Source organism: Eublepharis macularius, chromosome 8 (assembly GCF_028583425.1).
Source record: "Eublepharis macularius isolate TG4126 chromosome 8, MPM_Emac_v1.0, whole genome shotgun sequence".
NCBI lineage: Eukaryota > Metazoa > Chordata > Lepidosauria > Squamata > Eublepharidae > Eublepharis > Eublepharis macularius.
In genome coordinates, this window is record NC_072797.1 from 140689354 (window position 1) to 140703726 (window position 14373).

The window sequence follows — 14373 nt, forward strand, 5'->3', positions numbered from 1 at the left end:
TCATTCATTCATTCATTCATAGTCCACTTTTCTCACTGAGACTCAAGGAGGATTACACAGTATGAGCTTAGCACAAATCGTTCGGGGTATACCGAAATAGTTTTAAGTGGGTGGCCGTGTTGGTCTGTAGGAGAAGAGCAAGATTAAAGTCCAGAAAGTTTATACAGTGGGTATATGGAAGAATTAAATATCCAAGCTTGCTTCAGAGAGTTTCCAGAGCTATCTTCTCAGAAGCAAGGGTCTTCTAGAGGCAACCCTAACCTCAAGCTACATGATATTAACATCTTGTACAAAGTAAACATTGATTTAAAGTAGATAGCAGACATACATGCAAGAATGAGGATGTTGTACACAAGTATGGAGCAGCGGACCCTGCCCAAAGGAGAGCCAAATGGCTGACTGTTGGGAAGGGTGTCCCAAGCCATGTGGACATTCAGTGCAGCCCTGCTCTGCAGCCTACATCACAAGGGAGCACTTTTTTTGAGCTCGTGTTCAAAAATGATTGGTAGGTATACCAGCAAAGACTACATTTTAAAGAATAGGTCCCACCTAGAACTGTGCACATTCCTCATGTCCCTATATAAACACAACTGAGCATATCTTGCTTAAAACACTCTCCTGTCAGCTTTCATTTTAAAATCAGCATCGTTTCTGGCTTTCAGAATTGCACAGCAAAGTTTGTGAGCATATGAGTAACATCAGCGGACAGTCTAGAAATCGGAGGGAGAGCAGGGAAAGGCGTCGTTCTCGTAATGACTCTGCTAGCTTCGTAATTATTTGCTAACAAGCTGCTAATTATGCATCACTATGTTGGCTTGTGCACAGGAGGGCTCTCTGCTTGCCCTTTACGAGATGGAAAGCAAGCCACAACAGTGCCACCCTAACAACTGCCCTGCAATTATTACAAGAGCAGAGAAATGGCTCACAACGACTCTCTTTTAAGCTTCAAAAAGCTACTAGCCTTTTAATGTTCGAAGACTGGAAGCCAAACGGGACACCATCTTGCCAAACTAAATGTCACAGGTGGACTCAAGCTTTCACTTCTGGAGCCCAGAGGTGGGTGAACCCTCCAAAGTGGCACACAGAGGCCTTTGCAGTGAGGAGAGGCAGGGTTAAGCACCCTCTTCTGCCTGCTGATTCTCCTCCGCAAATGCTTCTTGACCCCCTTCCTTAGTACTCCAAGGAACACACGGATTCGGTATTTCTGCTGAAGCCAAGGCCGCTTCCTGAAAGCTAAATCTGTCTGCTTCCTGCACTGGAAACCAAGCAGACAGTTATGTTTCTCATAGGAAGGCAACTCCTCCTTGGAATCAGGCAACTTCTATTGAGGTGGGACAACCCTACTTTTTAACACAAAAAAAAGGTTTGGAAAAACCTATACTTCTGCAGCTGTTCTTTTGGGTGGTCAGATGCATATTTTACCATTCTCCCCCCCCTCAATCTCTGAAGCCCCCCAGGACTGAGGCGGCAGCAGCAGCAGCAGCAGCTGGGAACCCACACTTAAGTCGCCAGAGAGGATTCCAAATGCTACCTATTTCCTCTCCTGGGATCCTAGATGCTCCCAGATCCACAGCAAGGAAAGACAGTGGTGGGGGGGGGGAGGAGGGCCTGGGGAGAAGACAGGCAGGCAAGTGACCCTGCCCTTGGGCTACAAAAGCACCCTCGCCAGTCATGAACATGCCACTGACACTCTTCTCAGTATGGTTAACCTCCGCATGTGCCTCCCCCACGTAATACAGGGGAGACGCACATCCGTTCCGTCAGCACTCAGACCCTTTACTGACTCCCCACTAGGCATGGCAAGGGGCAGGGGAGCCTGGCGGAGGGCTAGCGGTTCCTCTTACTATTTTCTTTGGTCCCGCCTCTTGCATGGAGGAAATGCCCTGGCGTTTCAGGTATTCCTCGATCTTCTCCTCGTCCATGGAATCCACAGGGACGCTCCTCCAGAGTTTCTGGAACTCTACAAAGGGCCAAAAGAAAGGAACGGATTAGAGCTGGGCACTCAGAAGAAAGACCTTCATGGCATTCAGCTCTATGCAGCACATGTGGAGAAGGGCCGCCGCCGTTTTAAGGCAGTGGGCAAAACTGGCACGTCAGACGGCCAGTGCGAAAAGCAAACAGTGTCACCGATTTCAAAATGCGATGAACGATGAAGGCAAGTTTTATGTTGTTGTACTGAGCCGAAACTTCTGTGCCAAACACCCCTGGAATCAGGCCTTCTGCCGCACACACACACACCCTCTGAAGGTGCTCCAGGCAGTCTGGGGCCGCCATTTTCCATCCTCGGTAAAGCTCTTCCCACCTATTCCCAAGCACAGGGAGTGAAGGCAGGGAACTGCAGTGCACGACGGCTTGGCAAATCCTCTTTCATGAGATGAGATTAGGATTACCCGAGCAAGCAGCAGCCACACTCCCCCCTCAACATCTGGCCTGGACTTGAGATATTCAGGCACAAGAGTCACCATGCTGTGCTGTCGTCATAAATCTGCACTCTTGCATGCTCAGGCACAGTTCAATGAAAAACCTGAAGAAGCGAGCTCACACTTATGAAAATTCAGGCTGGAATACAATGTTGTTAGTCACTGAAGTGCCGCTGGACCTCTGTATTATTTTGCTACAACAGACCAATGCAGCTACCCCTCTGGAGTTAAATGAGCAAGTCTGGGAAATTCTTGCATTTATGCACTCCCTCCATGCACAATGTAGTTACATTTTGTTACTTGCACAAACCAGAGTTTTTCATGGCTTCTGAACCACAAATTATAGGTGGTTCTCTTCCCCACAAACTGGAAACCCGATGGGAAGTCCTGGCTTGTAGGAAAGAGAGCAAGCCACAGTTTCAGGTTTCGATCCAAAACAAACTGTGGTTTGCCATGAAAGAAGGCTTTAATTAGACTTTGTGAACTGCATCAAGCAGGTCCTTAGAGAAGCTGCACATAAAATTTTCTAAATGAATAATATGTGAGGGGAGGAAGAAGTACACGAGTCTAAGGATGCCTCCATGTAACACCCCTCCCCCTCCCCCACCTTTTAAACCCCAAAGAGTGGTCTTAACCCACCAGGCCCTGCTAATGAAGAGCAGGCCAGAGGCTTCAAAGAGCAGCCGACAGTCAGATAACCCACACTGCCTGCCTGCCTGCGTATATTGTTGGAAGTGCTCTGCTGGAATGTCTTTATCACGGCTCGGAGTGGTACGATTCCACTTCCCTTCATTCCACAGTCATTAAGTTAGATACAGCCTGTCAACAGGTCCAGCTCACAACCCATAAATAAAGCGCTAAGAACCCAGAGGCAGCCATGCTCACCAGTTCTGAGGTATGAAAAGACAATAATTTGTGCGGTACACTGCTAACTCAGCAATGCTTCCTAGTTTGGAAACAGAGGGGCCAGCATTTTAAACCTAGAAAAGTTATGCAGTTTTTTTAAAAAAACTTGCTGAAATGGGAAACCTTTTGGGTAATTCAACTGTGATGGTGGATTGATTAAAATACTTTCTGTGGAATGCTTCAGTGGCAATTCTTTTTGAATCTAGACAACATATCTATTTTAGTTTTATATGAAGTAAAAAAAACAGAGGTAGTATTTTAGAACGACAAGCATTTCACCTCTGAGGCAGAGATCCACAGCTGAGCACCAGCAGCATCACCGCAGGACCATTCTGGATGCAGCGGCTGCTGGGAACGAACCTTTAGAGAAGCCCCTGGGCCGCCTCGCCTTTGGTTTCCTGGTTCAGGCACATGATATTTTGCTGCCACAGACCAACTGAGTACCTCCAAACCAGAAATGGGACACATTGTTCAAAAGGCAGTTTCCAATTCTGGTTCGCAAAACACCTGTGGATTTCTATACTCTTGCATGGGCTCTTCAATAATAGTAAACTACGGCTGCCTACAGTATGCTTGGAAGAGCAGGGAGAGGTGGCTTCTGTCTTTTATTCCCAGGCACCCAGGAAGACGACTCCCTTAAAAAGAATCCATCGCAGCACGGACTACTATGGAAGAACAGACATAGAACAGATTGACATTTGATCAGCCCGACTAGTTTAAAGATCTACAAGGTGTCTTTTTCATTGAACTCTTTCTCCGGAAAAAGGAGTATTCAGAGCATTGTAAAATGGAATAGGGCCATTTTATGGGTTATGGGTTATATCCGGAAGGGGGCGGGATTTGCCAACCTTAAGATTCTTTTGGGAACCAAAGCTTGTTTGGCCTGTAACCCAAAATGCAACTGAGGTTAACTGGAAAGCCCCAGTTCTTACTTTAAAAAGCACACCCCAAGAAGTTCTGTTAACAACAGCAGTGCCATCAGCATCACGGAGCACAAGGAACAAGGCAAGTCCCATGGATTCCCACGTGCCTCAGCATCAGTGCAATGCCCTTTAAGGCCTGAATGTTTTTTTTAAACAGATAAGGGGATTAGGGAGTTTCAGGGCAAAAAGTAGCCCTTCCTAAAGGATGCAAAGACTGAATAGTCTACAGAGATTAAGAGGCAACACTGCAGAGTTCATGTTGCCCACAGGAGGTACATTCTTTTAAAAATGTTCAGCCCCTGCTCCAATCATGCCACAGGCTTCTGTATGGGCTTCAAACAGGAACAACAAAGACCCTGCACCCAGCAGCTTGAGCAGTAATGCTCTAATGTATGTGCCACTACCTTCTGCACAATACGCATGCTGTGCCTGGTGATAATTAACAATCCCATCTCTCTCCTTCTTCCTAGAAAATCTGTATAAATTCTTCTAAAAAAACTCTACGTTAAAAGACAATGGTATATCCACCAGTAAAAGGACAGGGGGGAGAGAAAGAACACGAGCCCCCTGAATTAATTTCATTACTAAATCTAACCCCTCTTTGTTCTAAGAGGATTAAAAAATCTTTACTTGGCAAATTAAGGGTATTTCGGGACCCCAGAAGGAGGTGATGTCGCTCAGTGGCAGAGACTCTGCTTGGCATGCGGAAGGTCCCCGGTTCAATCCCCGGCTTCTCTTGTTCAAAGGATCAGGTTGGGTTGAGGGGAAAGACCTCCACCGGAGACTCTGCAGAGCTGCTGCCAGTCTGAGTAGACAAGGCTGACCTTGACTGACCAACGGCACAAAGCTGCTTCGTGTGTTCAAGTATCTGCTCTGCTTGTAAGCAGGTGCATGTTTTTGGCCAGGGAAGGTTCTGCCTCTAGGGCTTTCGCTGGGGGAGAAAGCACTTCCTGGGGAGGCGGGTGATCTCAGACCCCTGGAAGGTCCCAATCTGGGATTCCCCCTTTCTTTTTTTTCTTTTTTTTTACAGTAAGAAAATATAGTAATAAGCTGCCTGCTCAAACAGAAGGCAGTTCTGGTGGACCCCCTACAAGTCTCAGCTTTCAGCTGATGCCCACGCCGGAGGCCTAGGGGTGCCCTTCTCAGATGACACTTCCATCTCCTCACTGGATACAAAAATTCCCCCAAAGGCAGATGAACCAATCTACAAGCATGGGATTACACTGCCACCTACAGTTCAAACTAAAGAGATTCTCTTTCCTAGCAATGCAAATTTACATGGTGTAATGCACTTTCATTCCCCTCATCGTTGACATTTGAAAGAATAAACTGGGAGCTGACATCGTGTGGATCTACAGACTGTAAATCCTCAACAGTTCCAAAAGGCTTCAAACTAGCGACAGCCAACAGAGGGAACGCCACGTGACTGAAAACAAAACAAAACTAAAGACAAGGAGGCAGTGCTTATTCATTTCAGACACTTATCTTAAATCAAACATGGTAGCAGCTTAACAATACATACTGAATCAAAATTACCTTACAGCTTGCTAATGGGCATGTGAAAATAGTATCAGCACATAATGAGGGCCTCTTTAGAGAAAAAAGAAGAAGAAGCATGGGGGCGGGGGGCGGGGGGATCATCGGCGTGCACCCTACCACCTTGGCCTGCAGACGGCCAGCCCTTCATTACATTCGTCCAGCTCCTGTTCTGGAGGTTGCTTGTGTCCCCCTCCCTCATTTTCTCCCCCTGACTAAAACAAGCTTCTCAGGTCTGAGTGATGCCAAGAAGGGGCCAGGTGCTAGTCTGAGTTTGGTAATAAGAGGGGCATGAGTCAAGGACGCGTTTGGATTGGGGGTGACTGTAGTGTGATTTTAGATTGTTTAAGGTTTGAAGCTTGTGAACTGTGTTGTGTTCTGTGACCCAGAAAAACTACCACACGGTATTTTAAATAAATAAACATACCTTGGTGTCCAATCTCCCTGAAACCTGGGTGGTCTTTACAGGTCAGTCAGGAGTAGGTGGTCTGCAAATTTGGTGGAGTTTGCTTTAAAAATGCGCCCCAGCTCCCCCTAAATAGCTCCCAGATAGTTTTCCTCATACAGAATAATGGCTGAATAAATCTGAGATACTCTGATCTGTCTTAACTGGATCAAAGAATCTTCCTCAGATTTCAGGAATCTTGTATGGGGGTGGGGGATCCATATTTTCTGGATCTTTTTTGGGGTGCACACTCCTAGATGCCACGACTGAAAAAGCAGGCTGGACATTACGGGGCAGGCCTTCGTGAACTGACGAGAAAACTGATTTTCCATTCTCCTGTTCCATTCAGATAACACGAAGGAATGAGAAAAAGGTGACGTAAGCTGCTTTGGTTCCCCACGGGGGAGGAAGGTGGGGTGCAAATGAACGAAACGAGTCAATAAAATGTTAATACTTCACCACAGAGCCTGTGCAGCTGACAGCTCAGAGATTACATGCCAATATCCAGGTTTTAATTGCACAATATCAGACAAACTGAGAGACAGAAAACAAATGACAATTTAACTACGCTATTGTGTCTTCCACAATATTTATTATCACATTTGCATAGAGAAAACTAACCTTCATCCACTGTAAACTGACAGCTCTTGTCATTGTAGAAAAGGATTTTCTTTTTATCAGGGCGTGTAACAAAGATAATCTGGTCCCCTAAAGCCTCAAATACAAACACACAAATACAAATGTTAACACCAATACTGTGAAATTCTCTACAAGGGACTTCTTTTGGGAGTGGAGGCTGTGATGCTCAATATTAAAATAACTTTGCAATCAAAACAAGATGAAGGTCTGAGATTAATTTGCATATTGCTATTATGCAATTAATATACATTTATCTGCAAGTATTCTGTGAATGCCTGGACTAAATACCTGGACTCTAAGAACAGCATTTTAATAAATTGCGCGTTATATGTCCATGTTTGCCCAGGTACTGTCTCTTCTGTAAGATGAGAAGAGATTTAAACTTGAAACTTGAGCTGCAATTTCTTGCCCTGTGGCTACAGAGGAAAGAATTTACTTCCACGATGATTACTGGAAGGCTGCCCTCCCTCCCTCTCTCCCAGCAAATGAACAAAATCTCCAGAAGGAATGGCTTGGTTCCATCTATCAACCAGAAGAGGAGTCTCAGGGACTGGAATTCTGCTTCCTTGCCACAGGGCAATCGCTTTTGGGAGCTGCTCAAATGGAACAGAAAAATTGAGTTACTTTGGATCTTCCCACGCCTTTTTTATTATAAAACATATAATATTTAAGTTGCTCAGAAGTGTTGGTTGGAGTGGGATCTAAATTCAATAGATCATATTCAAATTCCCTCTCTTTTGGTAATTCAACATCATACGGTACTTCTGTGAATGGTGATGCTAAACCTTTGGCATTGCCACTGGAAAATATCCGCGTAATTCTAGAATATGGAGACCGTCAGGGGTGGAGAAAATGCCGTTTCTTTAGCAGAGGCTTAACGGGATATTATGCCCGGAACGTAAAGCGGCCTTATGCCGAATCAGGCCCCTGGTCCATCGAGGCAAGTCCTGCCTACTCCAACTAGCAATGACTTTCCAGGGTCTCAGGCAGAGGCCTTTTGCATCACTGGCATTTTCAGCAGGAGATGCCAGGGAGAACGGTAGGGGACAACCCGCGGTGTTCTATTGTTGGTTCCTTTAGGTTTGCCCTGCAGCAGGCTGTTTCTGGATACTAGTCTGGCCCTGTTGATTTGTTTCCTCACTTCATTTGGTGGGTACTGTAGCCCCAAAAATGCGTGTTGTAAATCTCTTAAGTGGGAGTCCCGATCAAGAGCATTGGAGCAGATAAGTTTGTAACATAAGGCTTGGCTGTAGACAATCGATCGGGTGGTATGTTCAGGGTGGTAGAGTATCGATCGGTGGGTTTCCGGTATAACCTACAGTTCCCAGCTCAAACCCATCCAACGTATCATCAGTGATCTACAACCTGGAAAACGATGCCTCTCTCTCACAAGCCCTGGGTGGAAGACCTCTCCTTGCCTACAGACAGCCCCCCAACCTGAAACGACCTCACCTACAACCATGAATCGGCTAGCAGATTCACCCACACAGGTACCAGATGCCAGCCCTGCCCTCATATCTACCCAGGAAATACAATTACAGGACCCAATGGTGTTAACCACACTATCTCTGGCTCTTACAGCTGCTCATCTTCCAATGTGATATATGCCCTCATGTGCCAACAATGTCCATCTGCTCTGTACATTGGACAAACCAGCCAACCTCTGCGCAAAAGAATAAATGGACACAAATCTGACATTAAAAATGGCAACATCCAGAAACCAGTGGGAGAACACTTCAGTCTACCAGGACATTCCATCAAGGACTTAAAGGTCACTGTAGTTCAACAGAAACCCTTCAAAAACAGAATCCAACAGGAAGCTGCTGAATTGGAATTCATATGTAAATTTGACTCAGTCAGGCTTGAATGGGGACTATGAATGGTTATCTCATTATCAGAAGTAACTGATTTCATTATCAGAAGCTACTGATTGTATCTACTCCCTCTTCCCCTCTCCATCTATATATATGACCAGTTTCTTCTTACCCTCCATGCATCTGACGAAGAGAACTGTGATTCTCGAAAGCTTATGCCACAGTAAAGTTGGTTAGTCTTAAAGGTGCTACTGGACTCTGCTATTTTGCTACTACAGATTAACACGGCCAACTCCTCTGGATTTATCCTAGAACTGCAAGGTTGCAATACAAAACCCTCCTCATTCTCTCTCAGCATTCGATCTCCTTATGGTCCTTCTACATCAAGAAGGTAGAAAGAATGATGATGACAATGAATGGTGAGGGGCACATGCCCCTGGGATAGATGCCCTCTCAGACGCTGGGTGCATACAGCCAAAGTGCTCTTTAACCTTTCAAGTTCCAAAATCGGGGATTTCCATTTCCAGAGTGTTTCCACTGTTTTTAGTTCCAGGAGCTCCAGGGCTTTTTGTAGGGGCAGCTTCTGAGAGTTTACAGTTCAGAAACACACAAGGATGGGATGTGAAAGCTTCTCTGGCTTGCAGAAGTTAATTTGATTATCAAAGTGGTTTGTCATGACTGGCAAGTTTGCTAGCTATGGGAGAAGCAGCAAAACATACCCCATCCTATGAAACTGCAAGCTCTGCTTACCTTGATGGCTTTCTGAGCATTCGGCAATCCTTCCTCGATGTCTTCTAAGAGTATTCCTCCCAGCCCTCGCTGATCATGCTTATCTAAGAGCCTGAGTAGAGCCTTCTTATCTTTCAAATTGTACTTAGGCTTGAAAGCATATTTCCCATCTATAACGTCTATTTTGGGATTGTTGACCAGGGCCTGGAATACAAAACACGAATTCTAAAGCTTCTAGAGGAGGATCTGCATTTCACACCAGCTCGGTGCAATAGCTGTATCACAACTACATATTAAAGAGTCATGAGACAATAAGCCCCAAGTCAACACCATGAACTGCCTACTGTGTGTGCCTGCATTATCTGAAGGCGTGAGCTCTGACTCATGAGAGCTCATGTTGGAATGTTTTCTCTTTAACCTTTAAGGTGCCGTTAGATGCCTGTTTCATTCCCTCCCAATCAGCCTTCCAAGAAGTTGGGCAACTCTGCCATGACTGCATCAGGCAGGATTAGAGCACCTGGACACGCGAAATGCAAACATACAGCAGAGTTATCAGCACACAGAGGAGGTTGCCTGTTTTGTTTCGGTATGGCTCACAGAGCAATCTTAAGAAAACTTTCCTGAGAGAATGCCCCAGAATCCTGACTAGACTTCTACCATGTAGAAACACAGGATCTGGGCTGCAGTGAAGTCACATAACCCTGGCACAACTATGACTCTCTTCATGGCAGCTGAGGCATATAGATGGAGCAATCAGATCAATCTAAGCTAAAAAAAACCTCCACTCGTATGAAACGGACCTTTGGACACTTACCGTGAAGGGTCCTTCTCCTCTGAGGACAGGAGGACATCTTGGGTGTTTCCCTTCGCCCAATCAGGGAGGCAGGAAGTAGAAAAAAAATTCTTCCTCTTCCTATTGGCGTCTGGAACACCCCACTCTCCAGTTCGGGTGACTCCAACAGCAGTAAAGAATTCACGGAAAACTCAGCCCTTGTAGTATAAGAGGGGAAAAAACAGATCCCTAAAACATGGGGACATCAGAAACTAGAACAACGTGAGAACACAGAGAATAAACATACAACTTCAAGGGTACAGGACAACAGTACTGTTAGACATGGAGAACAGAGTGATGCAGATAGGCAAACAGAGGCAGAGGAATTAAGAGAACCCTGGGAGGGCAAGATGTCCTCCTGTCCTCAGAGGAGAAGGACCCTTCACGGTAAGTGTCCAAAGGTCCGTTCTCCCTCTGAGGCGGAGGACATCTTGGGTGCTCCCAAAGCAGTTAATATCCATTGGGTGGGTCAGGGTTCTCATCCCGCATCACATGTTGCAAGACCCTTCTGCCGAATGCGGCGTCCGCAGAGTCGTATAGGTTCAGCTTGTAATGTCTGACAAAGGTGGAGATAGTGGACCATGTGGCCGCTCTGCAAATTTCTTCCACTGAAGCGTTGTTATGTAATGCCGCATTGGTTGCCGCACTTCTGATCGAGTGCGCCGTAATTCCTTGAGGGACATCTCGCTTGCAGGCTTTGTAGGCCTCCGTGATGCAGGTCCGAATGCTCCTGCCAATGGTAGACTTGGACATTCTCTTGCCTACGTTCGGAGGAGAGGTATTGACGAATAGGAAATCCGATTTCCTTATCGGTTCAGTCCTGGTCAGATAAATCTTAATGGTGCGCTTCACATCTAAGTTGTGCCATTCCTTCTCCTTTGGATGAGAAGGATTGGGACAAAAAGAAGGCTCCTGAGATCTGTGGAATGAGGAAATATTCTTGGGCAGGAAGGTGGGGTCTGTGCGCAAGACCACCTTGTCCCTATGAAATTCGCAATGTCCAGGTTTGATAGAGAGAGCCCCTAGTTCGGAAATCCGTCTGGCGGATGTGATGGCCACTAGAAAAATCGCCTTAAGCTTCAGCCATTTCATTGGGACTTCTCGCAGAGGTTCGAAGGGTGCCTTGGTCAGTGCTGACAGAACTATGTGCAGCCTCCACGTCGGAAAACGGTGTACCGTAGGAGGACTTAACAGAGCAGCTCCACGCAGGAAGCGGTGAATGTGCGGGTGTCGAGCCAGACTTAAGCCTGTCCTGTGAGGACAGTACTGACGATAACGCTGCCACCTGCCTGCGCAAGGTGGCTGGTTTCAGTCCCGAATCAAATCCCTCCTGTAGAAAGGCCAGCACGAAGTTCAGTTGAGGATGCATGTAGTCCACCTTTTTCCTCTTTGCCCACCTGACGAAGGCCTTCCAGGCGGTGTTATAGATTCTCATGGTCGACTTCTTCCTGGAAGACAGCATAGTTTGAACCACTTGCGTGGAATATCCTAATTTGGAAAGCGATTGCCTCTCAATTTCCAGGCGGTCAGACTCATCCAATCCGGATCGGGATGGAGAATGGTCCCTGGTGTAGCAAGTCTGGAGCAGTAGGCAGTCGAAAAGGTGGTGATACTGCTAGGGACTGTAGGGACGAAAACCAAGGTCTCCTTGGCCACCATGGGGCGATTATTATCACTTCCCCGTCTGACTCTGCTATCCTCCGGAGTAGTCTCGGGATAACCGGAAGAGGAGGGAAGGCATAGAGGAGACCCTCTGGCCAGTGAGCTGAGAGGGCGTCGGTTCCCTCTGCCAGCGGGTGAAGGTACCTCGACAGGAAGCGGGGAGTCTGGCAATTCAGATGTGTCACGAACAGGTCCATGATGGGTTCCCCGAGTCTGTCCGTGACCAGGCGGAACGTCTCCTGTTTTAAGGACCACTCCCCTGGGAGGATGGACTGTTGGCTCAGCCAGTCTGCCTGGAGGTTGGCTGTCCCTTTGATGTGTTCCGCTTGGATGGAAAGTAGATTCGACTCTGCCCACGAGATGATTTCCATCGCTTCCTTGTGCATCCTGGAGGACCTGGTACCCCCTTGCCTGTTTATGTATGATTTGGCAGAGATGTTGTCCGTCCTTATCAAGATGTGCTTTCCCTGTATTGAGTTGGAGAAGTGAGTTAGAGCCAGGCGGATCGCTCTGATCTCCAGGAAGTTGATGGGTAAACGCGACTCCTCTTTGGACCACAAACCTTGTGCTGGGTGTTCGTCCAAGGTTGCTCCCCAGCCCGATAGGCTCGCGTCCGTGAACAGTTGTATCGACTGGTGGTTCAGGAAGGACTTTCCCTGACGTAGGTTCGAGTCCCTGGTCCACCACCTGAGGCTCTCCTTGACCTCCCGGGGGACTATCACCGGGCAGTCGAGCTTGGACATGATCCGAAATTGGAAGGGACATAGGAAGTTGAGTAGAATCCGGGAGTGGAAGCGACCCCAATAGATGGCCTCGCACGCGGCTACAAGGGTGCCCATCACTTTGGCCAGCTTTAGTAAAGGCGTGGATCTGTCCTGAATCACTGATCTGATCAAGTCCTTGGTTTTAAGAATCTTCTCCTGCGGCAGGAGGATGAGACCCCTCTTGGTGTCTATTATCATCCCTAAATGTTGGAGCCTTTGTGATGGAACAATGGAGCACTTTTTCATGTTGATCAGGAAACCATGAGCCTGGAGGCAGCGAACAACCGTCCACGTGTCCTGGCTCGCCTTCTCTCTCGAATGTGCCCGTAGAAGGATGTCGTCCAGGTAGGGATGGACGTGAATCCCGGACTCCCGAAGCTGAACAATAGGATTGATCAAGACCTTTGAGAACACCCTGGGCGCCGTGGCCAGACCGAAGGGGAGCGCTCTGAACTGAAAGTGACGTCCACCAACGCAGAACCTCAGAAAGCGTCTGTGGGAAGGATGAATGGGTATGTGTCAGATCTAGCTTCGGTCAGATCTATCGAGGTCATAAAGTCCCCCTGCCTGAGAGCCTCGGAGATGGAGCGCAACGTTTCCATTCTGAAATGTTTCAGCTGGATGAATTGGTTCATGAACTTTAAGTCCAGGATTGCCCTCCAATCTCCGTTTTTCTTTGGGACCGTGAAAAAGATGGAATAGACCCCCAGGCCTGTCTCGTGGTGTGCCACTGGCTCTATTGCTTCGATGTCCAGGAGATGCTGTATCGCCTTCATGGTGATTCGTTTTCTTTGCAGGTTCTTCCGAAGAGGTGACTTGAGGAAACGATCCGGTGGTAGGGATTTGAACTCGATGACATACCCTTGGGAGACTACCTTGGTGGTCCACTCGTCCGAGTGAGTCTCTTGCCATACATGACGGAAGTACTGTAGTCTCCCCCCCACCGGAATCTGCTCCGAGTCAGGACTTTGGAGCTTTGGGCCCGAAACCTTGTCGGTCCCCTCTGTACTGAGACACTTCGTAGGCTTTGGAACCGAAGGTTCCTTTCCTTTGAGTGGGCTTGGGGGAGCTCCAGGATGGCCGTTTGTTGTCTTGACGAAACCTGGGTAGCACATGCTGTTACCGAAAGGACTGGGAGGGGTAACTGCGTTTATCTGACCTTCTGAGTGTCTTAGGGAGCGCCCTTTTCTTATCTCTGGTCTCGACCAGGACCTTGTCCAGGGGCTCTCCGAACAGTTTGTCGCCTTGGAAAGGGTAAGCCATGAGAATAAACTTTGAGTGTAGGTCCGCAGGCCAAGCTCTCAGCCAAAGCAGTCTCCTGGCGGCGGTCGCAGAAGCTATTGCCCTGGAAGAGAAAGTCAAAGCGTCCAGAGTGGCGTCGGCGGTAAAGGTGTTGGCTTTTAGGACTCTGTTGGCTCCCTCTAGCAGATGCCTGCGGTTACCCGGCAGGAGCTGGATAAGTTTACGTATCCATACGATCGCCGCCCTGGACACGATGGAAGCAGATGATGCCGCTCGGATGGCTATAGCTGACGCCTCGTGCGCCCATCTGAGTGCAGTCTCCGCCTTCCGATCCAAATTATCTCTAACCGCTCCTTGACCGTCTTCAGTCAGCAGGCCGGAGGACTGGAGTGCCACTACAGGTGCGTCGATCTTAGGTACCTGCACGAACTCATTGGTGAAAGAAGGTAAGGCATAAAGTT

General features: G+C 47.6%; 1 protein-coding gene across 1 annotated transcript in view; it reads right to left on the reverse strand.

Annotated features, from left to right (window-relative positions):
- Positions 1-14373, reverse strand: part of GTF2E2 (general transcription factor IIE subunit 2) — a 32095-nt gene that overhangs the window by 1016 nt on the left and 16706 nt on the right. Inside the window, exons 5-7 of the mRNA XM_054986507.1 lie at positions 9434-9616; positions 6852-6945; positions 1845-1960 (exon numbers count right to left, since the gene is read on the reverse strand). Of these exons, the coding sequence (XP_054842482.1) occupies positions 1845-1960; positions 6852-6945; positions 9434-9616 (393 nt within the window). The remainder of the gene's footprint in view (positions 1-1844; positions 1961-6851; positions 6946-9433; positions 9617-14373) is intronic.